General features: G+C 36.8%; 1 protein-coding gene across 3 annotated transcripts; it reads left to right on the top strand.

Annotated features, from left to right (window-relative positions):
• The first annotated feature begins 91 nt into the window (after positions 1-91).
• Positions 92-17,148, top strand: aqp4 (aquaporin 4). 3 transcript variants are annotated; one of them, XM_051876308.1, is made up of 6 exons: positions 115-277; positions 1,553-1,676; positions 5,077-5,497; positions 7,077-7,241; positions 10,147-10,227; positions 14,160-17,148. In XM_051876308.1, the coding sequence occupies exons 2-6, from the start codon at positions 1,621-1,623 to the stop codon at positions 14,430-14,432; spliced, it is 996 nt and encodes a 331-aa protein (XP_051732268.1). In that variant the 5' UTR covers positions 115-277; positions 1,553-1,620; the 3' UTR covers positions 14,433-17,148. The 3 variants fall into 3 exon arrangements, with proteins under 3 accessions (XP_051732269.1, XP_051732268.1, XP_051732266.1); XM_051876309.1 differs by lacking the exon at positions 1,553-1,676 and having other exon boundaries at positions 92-277; XM_051876306.1 differs by lacking the exon at positions 115-277 and having other exon boundaries at positions 1,406-1,676.
• The last annotated feature ends 4,841 nt before the right edge of the window (positions 17,149-21,989 follow it).

Raw genomic sequence — 21,989 nt, 5'->3', positions numbered from 1 at the left:
ATTAATAGGTCTACCAGTATACTTAACTATGTGATAATAACTCCCACGCTAGATAGATAGATATAAAATGCTGTGTGTGATATGAGGAGGCGTGTGTTGTGGGAGTCGTGTCACTGGTCTAGTTGATGCTGTCAGATCAGTTGTTCGACAGCCTCATATCTCTGTGCTGTGCTGTGACCATGAAGAGCCGGTAACACGACACTGAGAGAAGAGCACCCTGAGCTGACAGTCAGTCTGAGGAAGGCATGACAAGCTGTGGAGCCCTGGACAGATTCAGGTGAGTTCAGAGCAAAAGTGTTGATACTCCCATGATCTACAGATGCTACAGTTGTACATATTTTTGTTTGTCTTGTCGGTTGATTTGTATTTGTATTATGAACAGATAAAACTTTAGATGACTAAATGCTTTAAAATATATATATATATATGTTCAAATGTACAGTAAATGAATAAAATGTGCAGAATAGGCTGTACTTGGACTTGAGGAAAAAAATGTTTTATTTTTAGTTTATTAACAATAAAAAATGTTTTTATTATGAGCTCACTGATGTATGAGGTTCAAACACACTCCATAAATCAAAGATAAATAAGGATATATTAGATATAAATATACCTAGGGAGTGTGAATGTCATCTTATGAAATGTCATGTATGAATTGGGCAGACAAACACTTATAATCTGGCATTCTTGAGGCCCATCAATTCATTTTCAGCCACTATTTAAAATTATTTATTTAGAATACTTACACTCTAAAAACTGCTGGGTTAAAAACAACCCAAGTTGGGTTGAAAATGGACAAACACAACAGTTTGGGTTGTTTTAACCCATCAGTTGGGTTAAATGTTTAACCAACCTGCTGGGTAGTTTTATTTAACTCAACTATTGTTTAGAAATTACTGTATTGCTTTCATAAAATAAACCCGAAATATGTTGGAAATTAATTTATTAATATGTTTAATAAATGACCATTTATCAATGTTTCATGAATAATAATTAAACAATAAACATTTATTTAATTGCTTATTTATAACAAATGTTCACCTTTTGATTATTATTGTTGCCTTTATAGTAATTAGGCCTATGTGTCTGATATTTAATTTCCAACCTATTTTGGGTTCATTTTAAGCCAGCCATATAGTAATTTTTAAACAACAGTTGGGTCAAACATTTAACCCAATCGCTGAGTTTGTCCATTTTCAACCCAACTTGGGTTGTTTTTAACCCGGCATTTTTAGAGTGTACTTACTTTATATTGCTGTATTGTTGTAGTATTTATACTATAGTTTATATTTATAAATTATTACAAATATTTAAGATTTATTGCGTTAGTTTCCCCTCAGGTGGATGGAGGTAAAGCGTATTGTCGTTATATAAACACGACTAGCATACCAGCTGGGCTAGTAGTTAATATGCGCTCGTGTTTAATTGAACTTAATAGTTTTAATCGGTGCACCGCGCGCGTGTGTGTATCAGAGGGAGGAGATGCTGAACAACACACACACACACACACTCACACACATATTGATCACTAAAACAGACAGCGCTGTTACAGCGCGATCCTGTGCTTCAGATGTCTTGTTTGAGGTAGACTTCTCCCACTGAGAGGATGCTTGTTCAGGGATGAGAAGAGCGTTTTCGCAGGTCTCGGTTCCGAACAGAAGTTCTGGCTTTCTTCGGTGAGTTTGTCGATTTTCCATAGTAAGAAGTTTTGGCTCGTAAAGTGATGTTTCTGTTCTTTGAGCACACGCCTTAAATGTTCACATGACGTTCAGTTGGGTTCACCTGCCAGACAACATCCCTGATTCACGAAATGATCGATTAAAATCATCCAATCATCGTCGTCTTATTTCAAAGAGAGTAGTTTAAAGTAGGCCTAAACTTAAAAACTTAGAACCATAGAATTGTTTATCATAATTTCCGCCAGAATGCCATAGTTATTAGCCTATTTGCAGTCCTACTGTATTTATTGCATATAGCCCACTATATTTTAAACCAGTCTAAGCTGGTTTGTTGGTCTTAGCTGGTCTTTCCCAGAGGGTTTTGGGTACTTTTTAGTTGATCAGGCTGGTTTAAGCAGGTTTTTTCCCCCCACAGGGATGAAAAAGCATAATTAATATGCGATAGTCTAAATTTTCTGCAGTATGCCTATGGTTAAATTAATGTTGATGACAGTAAACATAATACAAAGATATCAAAGTTTACAGTAAGAAGTGTAGATCTTGTTAGATACTCTGATTACCATGGTAATTTTTTGTACCACATAATTTAAATGTATCTCCCACAGCACTTTTCACCGCACTTTAGGCCTAGTTTTTCTGTCCTCATGATGTTTTCAGTGTAATTATTAGTGTTGCTAATGATGTGTACATATGCATTTTGCTGATGTATACTGAATAGTTGCTGTTTGGTTAATAATAGATCCATTTTGTTATTGGGATTTTTCCGTTCCTGTGCTCTATGGAATTTTTGAAAGGAAGCTGAGGCCACTCTAATTGGATGAATTTCCACTTGGACAGAGCGCACAGATTAACTGCATGAGGAGACACTTTAAAACCATACAGAAAGAGATAAAGACACTATAACAGTCTTTTATACTATAGGACACTTGAAAATAGTTTATATATAGTATATATATACTTCTCTCTCACTATATTCTCACTCATTGTTTTGTTGTCAGTAAATGCAATATTCTTCTGTCCTCCACAGTGTAACAATTTCAGTATAGGGTCCAAATGTTCACAAATCTGGAAAAAAAAAAAAAAAAAGTTTTAGGATTTTTAATTAACATTATGACATTAAAAGTAGAAAAATTATGTAAGATACTGCACTGTTCTTAGGTCAAATAAGCAAATCTGTGACCTTGACCAAGCGACTGTACAGATGGTCAAAAATCTCAAATCATGCTGGATCACATGATCATCAGGTTTATACAAACTTGTGGAGTTTATGTGGCTCAAATGCTTTCGTTAAAGCGGTCATGACATGAGAAATTAAATATGCCTTGATCTTTTGACATATAAGAGGTCTTTGTACCATTAAAAAGATTCATGACTTAAAACGTCCTCCTTATTATTAACAAAGCATTTATTTAATCACGCTCCAAAAAAACGCTAATTTTGATATTGAGGGATCTGTAACGTCACATGGGCAAATACATTTGCATATGACTGCCTTCATAGCAAGACATCGACGAACAGTTATACATCATCGCACCATAGGCTCCGCCCACTGGCGTTCAGCCGCTTGACGACCAACATTTGCCTACACTGGATGTGAGCGTTGTGTCAAAAGCAAATAGAAGCCAGTATAATCACTGACGCTGTCTACACTGGATACACTATATCCAGTATACACTATATGAGTCTGTCAACAAAAGAACAAATGGAAGAGTGAAAGAACTTCAGAAGGGATCCTAGCGTGGATAGTTTAATGGCATCCCAGATCACGTGATAGGATAATATATTTGTTCGGAGCATTTTGTTTTGTCAGCAAGGCACAGTGTAATGGAGAGTTTGCAAAGAAACATTTGTTGACAGATGAAACAGCCAACTGTATTGGATCTGACAGCAGCTGCATCACAAACTGTGAGTAAATGATTTCATAATGCTTTGTCTGTAAATGACAGTTTCATATAGATAATGTTTTCAAAACACTTTCTTGCGTGCAATAGCGAGTGGGTATTGATACTGTTTCGTATGCAGTGACGTTAGCCAATCATATCAGTGGTCGTTCACTGACAAGTTAAAGGAGCCGGCCCTTAAAAATGGATCATTCCAGACAGAACGAAAGATGAGATAAAGTTTATCTGCATATATACTGTATATACTTTTTTTTGCAAAAAGACTTTATTAACATTATAATAAAAAAATATAGCTGCGAGCAGCAATTATCGGGGTTCAAGCTCTTTAAGGCCTTTAAGCACAAATATTAAAAGGTATAATGTAAAGTTGCTCAGAATGAGGAGTTCTACCATGTGGTACGAATGTTGTGGGCGTGTGTGAAAAATCACGTGATATACAATCCGTTACGCACATGAAAAACGCGAAGGCAGAACCCAGTGGCCGATTTCTTTTGAATATCTCACAGACCGTGAGTCAAACAAGCCCAGCGAGTTTCGTTCCAATCGGCCTCCGTTAACCCTGTCTGATAGCTGCTCGAAATTCATTGGCCACCTTTGGCCGCGTTTTTCAAGATACGCTAATGTCCTCAAAGGCAGTCTTGGCACCTTGGACAAAGACGCCACATGCCAATTTTCAAGTCAATCAGACTTGGGGTTGTGCAGTTATAGCCATTTTCAAGTTATTTCCTTGTTATAGCGCCACCAAGTGGCCAGTCGCTGCATCCTTTTTCACGCAACCACAGAATGGTTGGTGTATAGTTTGGTGAAAATATCTCATTCCATTCATGAGTAGTTCCATTTTAGTAGCTCCGCCCACTTCAAACGTTTTGGCGACCGTCAGGGACCGTAAATCGAAATTACAACATTTTTTGATAATTATTGACAATTAGACTGCATTTGTTCAGGCCAAAAACCTAGGACTAGTTCGCAAAAAAGTAGGTTTTTCAAAAAAAATCCATAATACCTGAAAAAGGCATTTTGTCCGTCTTGAGCCAAGGATTTCAAAGATATAAGACAGTGCTTTAGTCTGTGCCTAACGGTTTAGGAGTTATGAGACATTTCATACTTTTGTAGCGCCCCCGTCAGGCCGATCAGGGTGAGCCTTGGTGACGTTGTACTACCAGCCCTCAAAGTTTGAAGTCTCTACGACTTCCGGTTTGGTCTGCCTGATCACTTTTAGGGGAGAATGCTGATCCTTGGAAATTTAAACAATTACAATAGGGTTTCACTTGAACCCCTAAAAATCCATGTCATGACCCCTTTAAAGCAAAAGAGGGACAAACCAAATCCTAATTCTGAAATTCAGTGTTTAATTGAAATTGTTATGCAGATAATATAATTTGTTATAAAAATTTGCATTAAAAATACAAAACAGAAGCATTTTCACTCGTGATCTTATGGTATGAATGGGTATGAATCACAAATAAATTTTTTATCTCTCATTTTATTTCTTTAAGGAGGTGTGTGTCGTCTTGTTCATGCAATAACCGTGTCATGGCAGCCTTCAAAGGTGTGTGGACTCAGGAGTTCTGGCGAGCGGTTTCGGGGGAGTTCTTAGCCATGATAATATTCGTGCTGCTTAGTCTGGGATCCACCATCAACTGGACAGCAAAACAGGAGAACCCTCCACCTGCCGACCTCGTCCTCATCTCTCTCTGCTTCGGCTTATCCATAGCAACCCTCGCCCAATGTTTCGGGCACATCAGCGGTGCCCACATCAACCCGGCCGTGACTGCGGCGATGGTTGCCACACGGAAGCTGAGCCTGGCAAAGGGTGTTTTTTATTTGGTGGCACAGTGTCTGGGGGCAGTGGTGGGGGCGGCCATCTTGTACGGAGTGACACCAGCATCAGTGAGAGGAGGACTGGGAGTGACTTCTGTGAGTATTTTTAATTAAAGGGATGGTTCACCCATAAACCTTGAACACAAAATAAGATATTTTGATTTTTTTTTTTTTTTTTTGCGATGTAAGTCGATGGAGTCGTGTTTTGTTTTGGACCCCATTGACTTTCATTGTATGAGCAAAAAGCACGAGTCATTCTTCAAAATATCTTCAGCTAGAATTTTTGGTTTTTGGGTGATAATTTTAAGGTTAACGATTAATTCATTTTAACGATTCCAATTCTGCTTATCGATTCTGATTCTCATCGACTCTAATTTCGATTCCAATACGGTAAAGAGGTAAGACTTTACAATAAGGTTCATTAGTTAACTACATTAGTTAACATGAACTAATAATGAACTGCACTTCTACAGCATTTATTAATCTTTGTTAATGTTAATTTCAACATTTACTAATACATTATTAAAATCTTGTTAACATTAGTTAATGCACTGTGAGCTGACATGAACAAACAATGAACAACTGTATTTTCATTAACTAATGTTAACGAAGATTAGTAAATACAGTAACAAATGTATTGCTCATGGTTAGTTCATGTTAGTTAATACATTAACTAATGTTTAATTAATGAACCTTATTGTAAAGTGTTACCGGTAAAGAAAACGTAGATATCATTTACATTTATTCTAAGTCTTACTGCAAAACATTGTAGCTTAATACCATGAACAAAAATCAACAGGCTACTTTTGCCTATATGGTTTAAAAATACCATAGCAAAAACAACTAGCCTAACTGATATAAATTTCAACACTCAGTAATTAAAAAAGAACAAACAAACAAATTAGAAATTGCACAAATAAATACAACTGGACAAAGATACAATTGAAATAAACAGTGTTTTATGTATGATGAACGTTATTATAGAGACGGCAGCAGGTTTATTAGGCTGCTGTCACTTTAAGAGCTGCACTGGTCCATTATACTGTTACACGTGCGTTTTCTTTCTCAACTGTTTACATTCACTTAAAACATAACCAACTGTGTTTACAAGGGTATTTTGACGTATTTTGTGTGTATTTGTCCGTTTGAGTGCAAAAAGACGTGGTAGTGAACTTTGTTCAGTATCACACGCTATTTAGTATGAGAGGCGGCTTTCTGTGCGCTCGTTTTGGGTGCGTGGGCTGCACAGAAAACAGTGCGCGAGTCTTCTTCATGCTTGAATGGTTTAAAATCACTTTTTCTGTGCGCACGCTTTGAATGTGTGCAGAGCACAGAAAACACCACGCGAGTATTCTCGCATTATGGTTTAAAATGGTTTCAAATCACATTAAAATGCGCACACAAGAACCGATAAGCAGAATCAAAAGGCGTGTTTCTTATCGAATCACCTGTTTTTAGAAATTTGAAACCGGTTCTAAAATGGAACCATTTCTCGGTACTTATCAGTCATTAGTAAAGCACTCAATAACTAATTAAGCTTGTCTCATTAGTGTGAGCCCTAAAATGTGTAAGTGGTAAGGGCCTCCAGGAGAATGATTGAAAAAAAAAAAACGATGTGGAGCAAGTAGTCGATGAAGTTCACATTATACAAATAACTCACTATCGCCCCCTGCAGGTCAATACTGAAATCTCCACTGGTCATGCCATTGTGATAGAGCTCATAATCACTTTTGAGCTCGTCTTCACCGTCTTTGCCACCTGTGACCCCAAGCGCAGTGATCTTAAAGGTTCGGCAGCGCTGGCCATTGGTCTGTCGGTGTGCATCGGCCATCTGTTTGCTGTAAGTATTTCCTGATTTGCACCACTAGAAAACAATAAATTAGTTGTGTTAAATTGCATTACGCTTTCCAAAGCATGTTTCTTGTGAGCGCTTTAACTATAACTATCATTTCCAATCCTGCACTGTCAGGCACATTTTTAAGCAGTGCTTGAAGATCTTTATCCTATAAAGATTAGTCTCTTGAGGTGTATCTGCTTAGTTCTCCTTTGGAGAATTTGTAGCCTAGCTACAATCCCAAGAGATAGTGGTATTTCCATGCCAATAATCCCAGCAGAATCTGCAGATGAGGTGTTTATATGAAAGCTCATTTGTGTTGCTAAGAAAGTTGGCATGAGAGCGGGATGCCCTCTACATGCCCTCATGTATTTAGGTCTGGCACTGAGACAAACACTCCTTAAGACCCTTTAGAGCAGATTTATGATTTAAAGTGCCAAACCACTGTCACTTAGCTTGCTCATTCCTCCCATCTTTTCCTTTGTTTAATTTTCTCTCACATTGTTTCTTTGCATTATGCAAACTTGTTTCTTCTTGTCTCAAAATTTCAGGCCTGTGGCGGCATTTCTGCAAAATGATATATTGTAGCTTCTTGCATGTTTCACGACACTCTCAAAGTGAAGTGTCCAGTGAGTGGTGCTAAAAGTGTGTTGACTTTTATCCAAAACATACACTCTAAAAAATGCTGGGTTAAAAACAACCCAAGTTGGGTTAAATATGGAGTGTTTGGGTTGTTTTGACTCAGCAATTGGGTTAAATGTTTGACCAACATGTTGGATAGTTTTATTAAACTCAACTATTGTTTAAAAATTACTGTATGTCTGGCTTAAAATGAACCCAAAATAGGTTGGAAATAAAAAATCAGACACATAATTAATAGAGGCAACAGTAATAATCAAAAGGTGAACATTTATTAATAAGCAATTTAATACATGTTTATTATTTAATTATTATTTATTAAGCATATTAATAAATGTTAATTTCCAACCTATGTTGGGTTCATTTTAAGCAAGCAATATAGTCATTTTTAAGCAATAGTTAAACTACCCAGCATGTTGGTCAAACATTTAACCCAACCGCTGGGTCAAAACAACCCAATCGTTGGGTTTGTCCATTTTCAACCCAATTTGGGTTATTTTTAACCCAGCATTTTTTAGAGTGTATGAACATGATTCTGGCAAAGTTTTGTTATTTTAGTTTATTACATTGGCAGTTCGGAAATGACATGTCCGGTGAGTGGAGCTAAAAGGTTAATCATGTTTGAAAATAACGTACCACCTACACTAAACCTAAACGATAGTGTTAACAAAAGCAAGCATGAGAGAAAAATTTCTGAAGTAAAGATGCATTTTAGCCTACTTTTTATTGAGTTTTACTGAGTGTCGTTCTGTATTACGTGAGCTGCAGAGCAAGTTTACTACATCAGAAAATCCATACATATGGAGCTGGTTATGTGATGCAAATGTCAAAATGTAGTAGTCTACAAACCATGCACTATGGTAAAAGAGTTTTGAGGTCATAACAGTCAAGAAATTGCACACAAATAAGGGCCCTATCATACACCCGGCGCAATGCGGCACCAGGCTAGTTTCAGCCCGACGCAGTTATCATTTCCACGTTGTTTAAATAGCAAATGCACTCGCAGCCATTTGTGCGCCTATGGGCGTGCTGGTCTAAAAACGGCTTGTCCTGTAGATGGTCTGCTCGCGTGCTTTAACCTCCGTTTCCTAGCTAGAGAAGCGTTCAGTTTTTCCGCTTGCAAATTCCACCATGTAGATAGTGAATCCACCATGGCGCGAACGCAACTGGCTTTTAAAGGGAATGGGAGATGAGACTCTGGTTTATTGCACGTTACGCCCAAAACACACCCATTACTCATTAAGAGAATAGGGACAACCCTTTTAGACCATGCGGCGACCATTTTTCCCGTCTTTAAACTAGCAAAAGTGGATTCGGACACGCCCTAAGTGCACTTTCACCGTGCGCTTTAAACCAAGTGCTTAGATCGTTAAAATAGGCCCCATAAGTGTTTATTAATCGATAATCTTATAATCATAATTCGTTGGTGTTTTACTGCCACAAGTGTTCATTTCAGCTGGAAACAGCAGTGAATTGTATGTAAAATTTAAGGCGAGATACCCCAGGTGAATAGAGTAAAAAAAAAAAAAAAAACTAATAGATATCACTATACTTCCCCAGTTGATTGATTACATTAAGAATTGCAAAAAAAATTGTATTACAAGTTTTCTGAAAAGTTATGTTTAAATATGCATTTGAGGCACTATTTAATTAAATTGCACTCATTTCTAGAACAAAAATCTGAACACTGGATGAAGTCCAGTGAACCAAAGATTGTTTTATTTCTCTTTTTATCACTCCATAAATAAGAAAATACTGTCAACAGCTAGAAAAAAAAACTAATTTTCACAATTTTTAGTAATACAATGTTGTATAAAATCAGGCAAATTATATATGAACAAACCCCTCTGTAAAAACCTTCAGAATGTAGATATGAATAAAACTGTAAAGTTTGGTGTATGTAAGTGCTGCTGAAGTGGAGATTTCAGGCTCAGTGTAGAGAAAAAACTCATTTTGAGAAAACATCTTTTATAAATATATACTGTAATTGAAATCTGCAGACACAAATAGATAAAGTGCTATAAAAGATACACTTAAAAGTATATTTTGGATGTTTTCTTTCCACTAGTCTGAAAAAAAAAAAAAAAAACACTTATAAAAAGCCAAAAAGCCCAAAATCTCAAAATTGCATGAAAAAGCAGTGTATTTGCCTGTAGTGTTTCACCTTAAATACATGTTAAATGTAGGTAGAGGCACATTTTCCCAATAAGCCTATTTTGCAAAATACATGCAATTCATAACAAGTGTAACACGTTTTGTCTGTGTGTTTCAGATCCCGTACACTGGAGCCAGCATGAATCCAGCTCGCTCTTTTGGTCCTGCGGTCATCATGGGAAAATGGCAGGACCATTGGGTAAGATTTACACAATATCTTTCCGTGGGTGTGTGGACAAACAATACGAAGACTCATAAAGTTATTTCTAAACCCTACATTGATATTTATGTGCATGAAGATTGAAGGTCAGCAAGGCCTTTGGAACTGTGACTGATAAAAGTGAATCTGTCGAATTTGATTCAACGCCAAAACTTTTTTAAGAAGAGAATTTTGGCTTTGTTTCTTTCACTCCTACAAAAGAGACTGAACTATATTTAGCGCAAGAAGACATTTACTCTGACCTACCACAGATCTTTGGCATAAGCTTGATATATGAGCAATATCACACACGAGTAGACGTGCGATATGGCTGCATATCAGCACGGCTGTGATTTGAATGGCGTAGGTAATTACACATGTTAATATACAGCCATATCGCACGGCTACGAGTGTAATATTGCGTTTATACAACAGTTCGACGGCACAAGTGTGTAAATAAATAAGAAACAACAACAGAGTGTCTTTAAAACCCTCTTTTGTGCAGAACTACTTCCTTGCGCCACGGATTCAAATCTCAAGTTGACAGTTTAACAGTTGAGCCCAAGCCATCGTTACTAATTATAAAACGTCACTTTAGAACTAGTAACGTTGAGTCGCTTCATTGAAGCTTATTGTATTATGTAGAGTATTATGGTATTATGAGAAAGAGATCGATTAAACGAGTGTAGGCGATATCTTTGTCTTTGTCCTTTTAAAAGTTAAGGGGATTTCCCACAGCACTAAAACAACTTCCTTGTTTTGACTCACTCATAAAGAGAGTCTTTGCCGCCATCTAATGGCGTAATATTGTAACTTTCACTGACATACCCTTTCCAAATATGCCATATTTATATAAAATAATATTTATTGAACAAAAATATTTAAATTAACAACAATAGCCATTATAAAACAAGCAAACAACAAACACAAGCAAATAAATAAAAAACACAAGCAAACTATTCAGTCAAATGTACAAAAGTAGCGCTCTAGTACAGGATTTAAGTTAAATATAGCTTAAATATAAAGTTATGAAAATTTTCCCCTTAACCCAAATCGTTTTGCTCTGGAACAAGTAATAGATTAATAAGACCAAAGATTGCTGTTTGATATACCCCAAATGAAATATATTTTTAACCAGTATCTACATAAGAGCCAGCAGCAAATTCCCAAAGGATCGGCTGAGATGAAGCTGTTCTCTGCGGGTACACGAGCACTGAACGACCGCTGACGGCCTAAGCGTCTAAACAAATAGTAAAATAAGCGCTATGTTTATATATGAGCCACATATTTGAGGTCTAAATAACTACATTCTTGCCTAAAAAACTCTTAAAACTCGATTCCATGACACAATAACAGTAGTATTTATAAAAAATATGGTGAATTTGCTCGACCGCCATGACAGTCGCCAGAAGCGGAGTGATACAAACGGTGAAACGGTTCCAGTGCTGATACTGGGGGAATATCGCACTGCTCTCAGCCAATCAGATTCGAGAACCAGAAAGAGCTGTTGTATAAACTGGATTAATTCATTTTAAATTTCTCAGTGTATCATAATATTTATTGAGCTGTTGTATAAAAGCTCCATACTCTCAATCCTGCTGTTGTACTGAATATCAGAAGGGCTGTGATCACCAACGGCCAGTGCATAGACTGCAGCTCTCTTGGTTATGTGATTTTTAAATGTCATTCCACTTGAAACATTGCACAGCAGTCAAAAGCCAGACAGATGTGGCATTCAAAATAACACGGGTACATGACACTGGTTGGTGTGCTCCCTACATGCACATACGAGTGTTATGTATCTTCATGAGTGGTGCGTCTGAGTGACTGCTGCTGTCATCACGCTTGATTCAGGGTCTCCCCACTGGTGCCGTAACATTAGAAAGGTCAAAACATTTCTTTCATGGAGTGTTTACTGCACTTGCAGCGTGGCACACACAGTGCCCTTTTCAAGACGTTGGTGTGAGTTTCATCAATGAAAGATTTTAGGGATTATGAATAAAAGAAAAACATCAGGCGTGAAGCCACATGAAGGCCAAACTGGTAGTGTTACACTAATGAGAGCTGCTGGTGATTATTATACTGTGTGTATAATCGTTTAGAAATAATGAGATAAACAAAATGAACTGCATTTTTGTGCGGTGCTGTCCAGGGTCGTGCGGGGTGAACGTATCTGGCCTGCGCTATGCAGTCGGTCGTGCCCGCTTCTATTTCTATCGTCACAGCAGTTAGGAATCCACACTTTTGGAGTCAATATCCTTGTCGCACTGAAAAAAAATGCATATATCAGACACAGATATGAGAGCAGGACAGATTATTTACTGAGCTGAAAATATAACAAAGGAAAGGAATCATTTTCACAATGTATACATATTCACACAAAAATACGGAGCCCCGCACATGACATGCAAGAAAAAAAATTAAATCATGCGAACGATTTACTAATTCGTTCCCTCGATTTACTAAATCATGCACATGATTTATAAATCGAGGGAACGAAATAATAAATTGTGCGCACGTTTTAGTAAATCGAGGGAACAAATTAATAAATCATGCGCACGATGTAGCCTACTATTTATTTCCTGCATGTCATGTCCGGGGCTCCGTACAAAAAGATGCAGACCATGATTAATACAGTGGGGTCCAAACATTAAATACCAGCGAATATGCATCTATTTCACATATTAAATGTAATACATTTTTCTTTTCTTTGCCAATTATAATATTAGCATAACAATTTGAGTGAAAATTTTAATATTCATTAAATTAATTGAGCTTATTTATTTTAAATTAATTAAAAGAAATATTAAATATTATAATATTATATATTAATGCAGATATATAATATTACATATTAAATGATTTTTAAATAATAACATTTCTTAATTATTTAATTAAAATTAATCTAACATTCTATATATTGGTGTAGAATCTTAAATATTTCTTATTAATTTTATGTCATAACATTTCTTCATATTTTTCAAAATCGTAAAATTCACAATTAATTTAATTTAATTAAAAACAAATGTATTAGAAGAAATCTTAAATATTATTTATTGGTACATAATCTTAAATATTTTTAATTTTATAATATTTATAAAATCTTATTAATTTTACAGCATTAAATTTTCTTTATTTTTTTCTAAATCATTAAACTCACAATTTGAGTGAAAATTTTAGTATTCGTTAAATTAAGCTTATTTATTTTAAATTAATTAAAAGAAATATTATAATATATATTAATGCAGATATATAATAATACATATTATTAAAAATATATTTTATTAAATATTTCTTTATATATATATATATATATAAAGACAAACTAACATTTCCATAATACATTTAATTTAAATTAATCTAAAATTTTATATATTGGTGCAGAATCTTAAATATTTCTTATTAGTTTTACATCATAACAATGATGTAATTTTTTTCAAAATCTTAAAACTCACAATTAAATTAATTAATTTAGAAGAAGTCTTAAATATTATACATTGGTGCAGAATCTTAAATATTTTTAATATTTATAAAATCTTTAAATCTTATTAATTTTACAGCATTAAATTTTCTTTATTTTTTCTAAATCATAAAACTCACAATTTGAGTTAAAAGTTTAATTATTTAAAATTAAAATAATTAAAAGATGATTAAAAGAAATCTTAAATATTTAAGAATCTGCATTAATATATAATATTTTTATTTTATAATATTAATATCTTATAAATTAAAATTAATTAATTAAAAGAAATCTTAAATATTATATATTGCTGCAGAATCCTAAATATTTTGTGTAAATTTTACATCATAACAAGTCCATTTATTTCCAGGTTTAAATCTGATAAATCGGTGATTTTCAATGTGGTCTCAGACTGTTGGATCCCCTGGTTCAATCTTTTGAACATGATTTATTATTTCTCTCTCTCTCTCAGGTGTACTGGGTGGGCCCTTTAATAGGGGGCATCATGGCTGCCGCTGTGTACGAATATCTATTCTGTCCCGACCCTGACCTGAAGCGGCGCTATGCCGAAGTCCTCTCCAAGAGCCCCTTCCAAATCGACCCGTATCGGGTAGTGGACACAGAAACGTACCCCAGCAATCAAGGCCAGCACATGCCCAAGCAGGAAGTGATCCGCGTGCTGGAGCTGGAGCGGGCCGAGAAGAAGGAGAGGGAGTCGGCTGGAGAAGTGCTGTCGTCTGTATGACTAGTGAGAGGCACTGAGGAGGAGCTCAAAGAGACGGATCTGATCTAGAGTCGCAGTGTGAATCTTCTACAGAATGACTCCCAACACTTGACTTTAATCATTAAGAATGGTCTGACGCTCTTCCCTGTACGCCAGTCACAGCCCATAGACCTCATATCCAATAGACTCCACTTTGAAGATTTCAGCCAGTCACTGAACATCCTTTAGCAGATGCACCTCATCAACCGCTGAATCAATAACTAAATGGGATTCTCACATCTAAGCAAATGTAACGGTTTTGTTTGGTCTACGGGTTATTACCTGGCAATCAGGGTTGAGATGAGATCATCACCATAGTAATGCAGATCATTTTCCTCCTCAGTGCACTCTGTGTGAGTTAACCCCTTCTGTCCTCACCCGCTGTCCTGTATAGAGTATTTATATACTTTATTTTTTCCTTAAGGTTATGAATGTCTTTTGTCTGGAATCTGTATAATTGCAACCCTGCATGATTTTTATTTCATTTTAACTCTAAAATGCATGATTTTTCCGACACATGCACACAAAACCCAAACATAGTGTGTCCTTCCAACTTATTCTCATGCTCTTGAGAGCACATGTAATCAATGAGAATTTGTTTACTAGTGTAGGCCTAATGTTTTATATGGATTTTTCTTTAAAGGGGTGGTTGATTATGATTTGACTTTTTTAACTTTAGTTAGTGTGTAATGTTGCTGTTTGAGCATAAACAACATCTGCAAAGTTACGACACTCAAAGTTCAATGCAAAAGGGAGATATTTTCTTTTACAGAAATCACTTTTTAAATGGCTGTCAGGGACTACAACGAGCTTCTTCCCGGGCTAGTGACATCACTAACCCTAAAATTTACATAAACCCCGCCCCCGAGAACATGCAACAAAGGGGGCGAGGCCATGTTGGGCTGCTTTAGAGAAGAGGAAGAGTTTTTGTAGTAGAGTGTTGTTGACATGTTGTCATTTTACGCTGGACTGCTTCACAAACGAGGATCAATTCAACGCTGGATTTGCACAAAAGATTAACATGACGGCACATGCTAGTCGATGAGTTGAATCAACTCCACAGCAACTACATAAATTTATCCACTAACCATTCAGAAACATCTAAAAGTTGTAACTTCTTCCTGAGTCTCTCCATCAGTGTCGACTCCGGTTTGAACAATGTAAGGCTGAACACCGTTACTGACAATCCTCATTTTGGCTGCGTGAGAATCTCCAGCTTTGTTGTTGTTGAGCAACCGAAGCGTGAGCTGTTAAAGCTCCGCCCTCTTCTGGAAAGGGGGCGGGGAGCAGCAGCTCATTTGCATTTAAAGGGACACACACAAAAACGGCGTGTTTTTGCTCACACCCAAATAGGGGCAAATTTGACAATCTATAATAAATGATCTGTGGGGTATTTTGAGCTGAAACTTCACAGACACATTCTGGGGACACCAGAGACTTATATTACATCTTGTAAAAGGGGCATTATAGGTCTCCTTTAAAGTATTAGTTCACTTTCAAATGAAAATTACCCCAAGCTTTACTCACCCTCAAGCCATCCTAGCCCTCCTTCTGCCAGATTGCCTTCATTATTCAACTTAGGAAAAAAATGGAACTGGCGTCGTGTCAGTTACACTTTTTTCGTAAGTTGAATAGGGAAGGCGTAGGACGGAGCGTAAGATTTTTGAACTGCAAGAGTTTTACACTTTCTTCCTAAGTTGAATACAGAAGGCGGTCTGGCGGAAGCTAGATATTTTACTTCATAACTTGTTAAATATGGATATTTTTCTTACACAAACACATCGCTTCGCTTCAGAAGGCATTTATTAACCCCCCGGAGCCGTGTGGAGTACGTTTATGATGGATTGAGGCACTTTCTTCAGCTCATTCTCGTTGGTCCCGTTTACTGCCATTATAAAGCTCAGATGCGTCAGTATATTTATTAATATATCTCTGATTGTGTTCATATATAAAGAATAAAGTCATATACACCTAGGATGGCTTGAGGGTGAGTAAAGCCTGGGCTAATTTTCATTTGAAAGTGAACTAATCCTTTAAGTATCCAAACATATTTTGTTTGATACATGTCACAATCATGCATAATCACAGTCTCGGTTCTTTCATGTTCATATCCAACTTGTAATTACGTTATTTAGGCTGATTAATTATTTAACCACGTGTTGGATCCATTAAATTATTTATGTAATCAAGTGATGTATATTAACTGTTCCATAATCATTTCAAAACTGGAATATTATTATATTATATTATATTTTTAATGAAAAATAACTGGAATATCTTAAAGAAGCCCGTTCCACCCTCAGAGTTACAAAATAGTAGGCTTCCATATTTCCTGTTACAGCAGGCATTAACATCTCTGTACCAGCAGAGGGCGCCACATACTTAAACTGCGTCTTTAACCTGAAACTCCAGTAATGCTGATCAGATTTGTTTATCTGTTGGCGATAAGTACCAGATTTTTTCCGATATTGCTCCTCTCTCCTCTTTCATAAGTCATTCTCCTTCTGCGGCCTGTTTAACTTTTATAACACTCCCTTTCTTTCACTTCGTGCTGTCAGAATGAGTTTGTGTGTTTATTGTGATGGAAAACCTGGAAAGGTTGTTTTAATCATTTTAATATTGTTTGATTTCATGGTCTAAAAAAATCATAACATTTAAAAAAAGAAATAAAAGTTGTGTGAATTTCTGTTGAATATAATTATGTTCTAATTGCTGTAAAAAATGTTTGAAATAATTTGTTCTTTATATTTGCAATCAGTTTTGTGATTTTTTTTTATTATTATTTTTTTATCCTCATCCCATACAACTGGGAAAATAATGGAAAAGTCCTGTAAATTCATTGAAGCTGTGGGAATGCTGTTCTATATGTGTATGAATCAGAATGGGAGGGAGTGAGGAAGAGGGTGCAGTGTTTATATTTTTATTTATAATTAAGAAGGTGGTTAATCCCAAGGCTTTTGACTGTAACAGAGGCGGCCCTCCACTCTTCAATCCCTCCCTCAGCTATTTATGGAAATTTAAATCTTAATTGCTCCATTTAAATTAATTGGAGAAAGAAAAAACTCAGCAGTTAGTCTGTTAAAATATTTATTTTCCCATGTGACTACAAAGGAGATCCTCCATCACAACACACATAGAAAGCTGCTCAAACTACTGACTATACCAGCATCAAAGCCGTGTGTGTGTGTGTGTGTGTGTGTGTGTGCGCGCATTAATCCAACTTCACAGACTCAAGTCATTACAGACATTAAACCCCAAAACAAATGATGAAAATTGTAAAAGTGCAGTCAGTCATTTAGACTGATGTACACATGAGAAACACAAAAACATACATGTGTATGCACACACACGAAGGCACAAAAGTTTTATGTAGTGACAGTTGAAGCCAGGGCCGGAGGCTAAACACAATAAACAATCTGACTATGAATATTCATGCAAGCTCACTCACACTGTGGTTTTGTGTAATATTAAGCAGCCCAATGAATATTCCTGGAGACAAATGAAAGTGAAGGTTGTCTACATCTTCTAGAACGCACTTCCTGTAACACACAGTTTAAGTGTTAAATAGTCTGTATGAGTGACTGAAAGCACAAATTAATGAAATTGCCTACTTCAAATCCTGATTGTTTTATTTTATTATTTATATTTCTGTCTCTGTAGGTCGCCTCAACTAAACTTTATTCTGTCATTTAGGCCTAACAAAATAATTTTTTATTTGAACTTGTGGGCTGAAAATAAAGCACTACGCAGCAAGACGCAGGGAAGGGGTGTTATAGGCACGGTGAAAAGTTTTTTCCCCTATAAAATGGCTGCAAATAGCATTGTTTCTTCATAAAAACAAAGTTATATAGTCAATTAACCTAACTTGTAGATATAGCAAAGCATTAAAAGTGCTGTTTAGCCGTTTTGCTAATGTCCGCCAGACTAGTCACCAAAGACAACAGATTATTATGAATGGGAGAAATTGCAACCGAAAAAAATGGCAGAATACGTCCCGCCTTCTAAGTAAAAGAGCCAATCGTTGATTGATAAATTCATTGCGTCACTGCAGCTGCCGTTAGAAGCTCCGGTTCCCATAGAAACCTGAGACTTGCGCTTGGGACTACACATGCTCATCTAGCTTGAAAAATAATATTTTTTTAAATCTATTTTAGCATAAGAAACAACATTTATGGGACGGTTCATGTCAGATTTGGTTGCTGATTTGAAATACAAATTTAATTGGGAGTTCGCCAAGCAGTTTTTGAGATTTTAGGATTCCGCCATTCAAATAGATAGGACTTGGTCTTGGATGCCTGAAATAGCTGCCTGGAGGCGTTGCAATTATGGCCGCCGCGTGAGCAGACCAAGCGGCAACCTCCCGCAGTTTCTCTTGAAGCCAATACGGAAGTGACTTAAACTGCAATTTATCGACTGGCTGCTAGGGACAGGCTCCAAAAGAGAGCAGAATCTCACTGAGTCCCATGTTAAAATGACCAACTTTACAGCAGAAAAAAACATGTTTACAGCTGGTACAAATTGTGGTTTAGGTCTATACTGCTAATTTTGCCCTTCATGACAACTCTGAGGGGGGTGAATTTTTTTTATAACTCACCCTTTTAAATTATATTAAGCCTTAAAGTTCAGCATAATTAAGGGCGTGGCCACGTGAGTGACAGGTGGATTGCCGCTGCTGTCTGTGAGCCGTCACTTTACCTCAACTAATTCCAGCTGCTGAACTTGGCATCTCTGCCATATTATTTCATATAATTATCAAAAAATATGGCTTGGTGTGCGGTTATATGGTCGAGACAGATGTACGTCTGTGTACATGTGGAAGATAAACAGAACACACGTTGTTGGATCGACTTGGCATTGGCTAAAAGTTTTGTTCGTGAGATTTACTACAATGACAATGGCTGGAGAATATGGCTCAAGACACCACAAAATCCGACAAAACTACTCGGATATTATAATTAAAACTGCTGCACTATTTTGGACGCGGGCTAATACAATCATATACAGTTTTACAACATAAACGCTGCTCAGATTGCATAATTTCTTGAAGAACGATGATGGAGAGCAGATCGTTCAGAAGAAATATGATGCAAACAATGGATAATTTATCAATATTTCATGGATTTAACGCTTTTGTGCACAAAAAGTGTTGTTTCTTTTTCAATGGACGCTCATGGACATTTTCCCCAAGTGTCGACGGATTGGATTCATCTCGCGATCGCCATTTCATTATAAAGGCATGAAGTCCCATCTTGATTTTGTGTGTTGTCATGTGCGCACCCGACACAAATTACAATATTACTGTTGCTGGAGCATCTGTATCGTAAAAAAGACACTATAGATTGACAGTAAACCTTTAGAACTTTCTAATGATATAACTTGTTAGTATCTAAGATAGATAGCTACTTAGCCTAATAACATGATCACGTCGCGCGGGCGTGGTTTCAGCACCTCAGTTTCAACCACGTCCCGCCTCTTTGCCCATTTTCAGTTATCCGGGAGTGACTCGCTGCTAAGATGGCAGCGGCCGCTTTTTCGCTTCAAAAATGCTCTTCAGAAATCTACGGGTGACGTCACGGACACTACGTCCATATTTTTTTACAGTCTATGGAACAGACTCAATCAGACCATCAAGCCCTCACGCCAAAACACATCGCGTTTCTGATTGGTTAAAAAAGCACAGGCCACTCCCCTCATTCTTTTTTCTTTGTTTTTTAGCCTTGAACTGTCAGAAACAGATGTAATAATATAGCCTGTTTAAGCCTATCTGTCAGACAGTGACATTTTGTTTGTTATTTCTAATTAAAATAGCCATTAAAATCCCAGATGTGCTTTTATAAGCATTTAAAATGGCTTGGAATACGGCTCATCCAAATAAAATTAAAATGCGGAAGTAGCTATCTGTTTTATAATTAAGATTTTAAAACGATTTTACTGACATTTTCATTCTCGCCTTACCAGGTCAACCCCAGGGATTTATATACCTTACACACACATGCACGCGAACACTCGCAGGATACGCGCGTGCATACATGCATCACACAAGCACACCATGCGGAAACTCCGAGAAACAGCCGTAACTTAGGGAATTTTGAATTTTAAATGGCAAATCAAGCATTTAACACTTTCACCCTCCTAATAATTTATACAATAAACAGGAGCCTAAGTCACTTCCTTAATAATTTAGACATAAGCTAATGTTGATTTATTCAGCAGGGCTAGTGCCAGCAGGAGACCCGGAGGAGCTGAAATGTGTATTAAAGTAGGACAGAGGCAGCCGGCGCCATAATAACATTTGGATAATTTTATTATGGCTCACGGCTCAGTTCATTTCCCCTTCTGCTCGCTGCATGAAATTGTTTGATTCTCACAATGCCTGGAGTGAACTGAGAAGGTGCCACACACGCACATAAACATATGCAAACACACTTTTTCGCGCAGTTCGCAGCACACCTACTCTCCCTCATACCTTCTCTCTCTACCATGCGTTCCCGACACACGCTAAAATCTCTCTCAAACACACAAAAACTGTGCCTGACAACACAGACACACACAGGAACAGGCAGATAAATGATGTGTCTCATTACCGGAGATGCGGAAGAGTGGCAGCACTTTCGATGAGAATGGACTGAGATTAATACCCTCTATCATCCCTTCTTCTGTCACAGAGACAGGCAACAAACACTGGAGAGCAAGGGATGGATAAGAAAGAAAGAAAGAAAGAAAGAAATAAAGAAAGAAAGAAAGAAATAGGTAAAGAAAGAAAGAAAGAAGGTTGTATTTGTTTAACTAAAGATAGGATGCTGATGGTAAAGTCTGTCTCCATAGAGAAAGACAGGAACAGTGGAGTCAGCCATAATGCTTTGGCCTCAGGGCTCTGTGTGTGTGTGTGTGTGTGTGTGTGTGTGTGTGTGTGTGTGTGTGTGTGTGTGTGTGTGTGTGTGTGTGTAACGATTTGAAATGTCCTGTTGCCATTCACTATCCTACCATCTTTTCCAGTCTCTTTTCCCTTTTTAAGTAGCATGCATAGGTAATATCGACATCAGTTTATATACTTGTTTTGAATGGCACAGCCTGTTTAATGTGTGAGTAAACAGGCCTATATATGAAATTAATAAGCCATTTTATTTATAGTGATATTTCCAATGACAGCAAACACATTCAGCAAGTCACTGGTGAGAAAAACACTTTGGTTCACAGTTCATATTTCGCACAAAATGACAGCAAAGTTCCCACACCTTTTAAACAACGAATCTCCATGACATTTCCACACTGTAAGAAATTATTTTCATGATTTGTTATCACAACATTTTTCTTTTGTCAAATCAACTTCAATAATTAATGTGGTTCAGACAGTGTTGCCAACTGCTTTCAATTGAACGTAGCTAAATCTGATCGCTAAATGTCACTAGATGACGTCACAACGACTGATTTAGCCTATATAAATATAATCAGAATCAGAATCAGCTTTATTCGCCAGGTGTGCACAAACACACAAGGAATTTGTTGTGGTTTTCTACAGGAGCTCTTGGTGCACATACA

Source organism: Ctenopharyngodon idella, chromosome 20, assembly GCF_019924925.1.
Source record: "Ctenopharyngodon idella isolate HZGC_01 chromosome 20, HZGC01, whole genome shotgun sequence".
Classification (NCBI taxonomy): Eukaryota; Metazoa; Chordata; class Actinopteri; order Cypriniformes; family Xenocyprididae; genus Ctenopharyngodon; species Ctenopharyngodon idella.
The sequence above is the reverse complement of the archived record's forward strand: the minus strand, read 5'-3'. Positions and strand labels throughout refer to the sequence as shown.

Bases quoted from the DNA above. Each gene is read 5' to 3' on its own strand.
- aqp4 (XM_051876308.1), top strand. From the start codon at position 1,621: ATGAGAAGAGCGTTTTCGCAGGTCTCGGTTCCGAACAGAAGTTCTGGC. The intron at 7,242-10,146 runs GTAAGTATTTCC...TGTGTGTTTCAG, and splicing joins GCATCGGCCATCTGTTTGCT to ATCCCGTACACTGGAGCCAG. The intron at 10,228-14,159 runs GTAAGATTTACA...TCTCTCTCTCAG, and splicing joins GAAAATGGCAGGACCATTGG to GTGTACTGGGTGGGCCCTTT.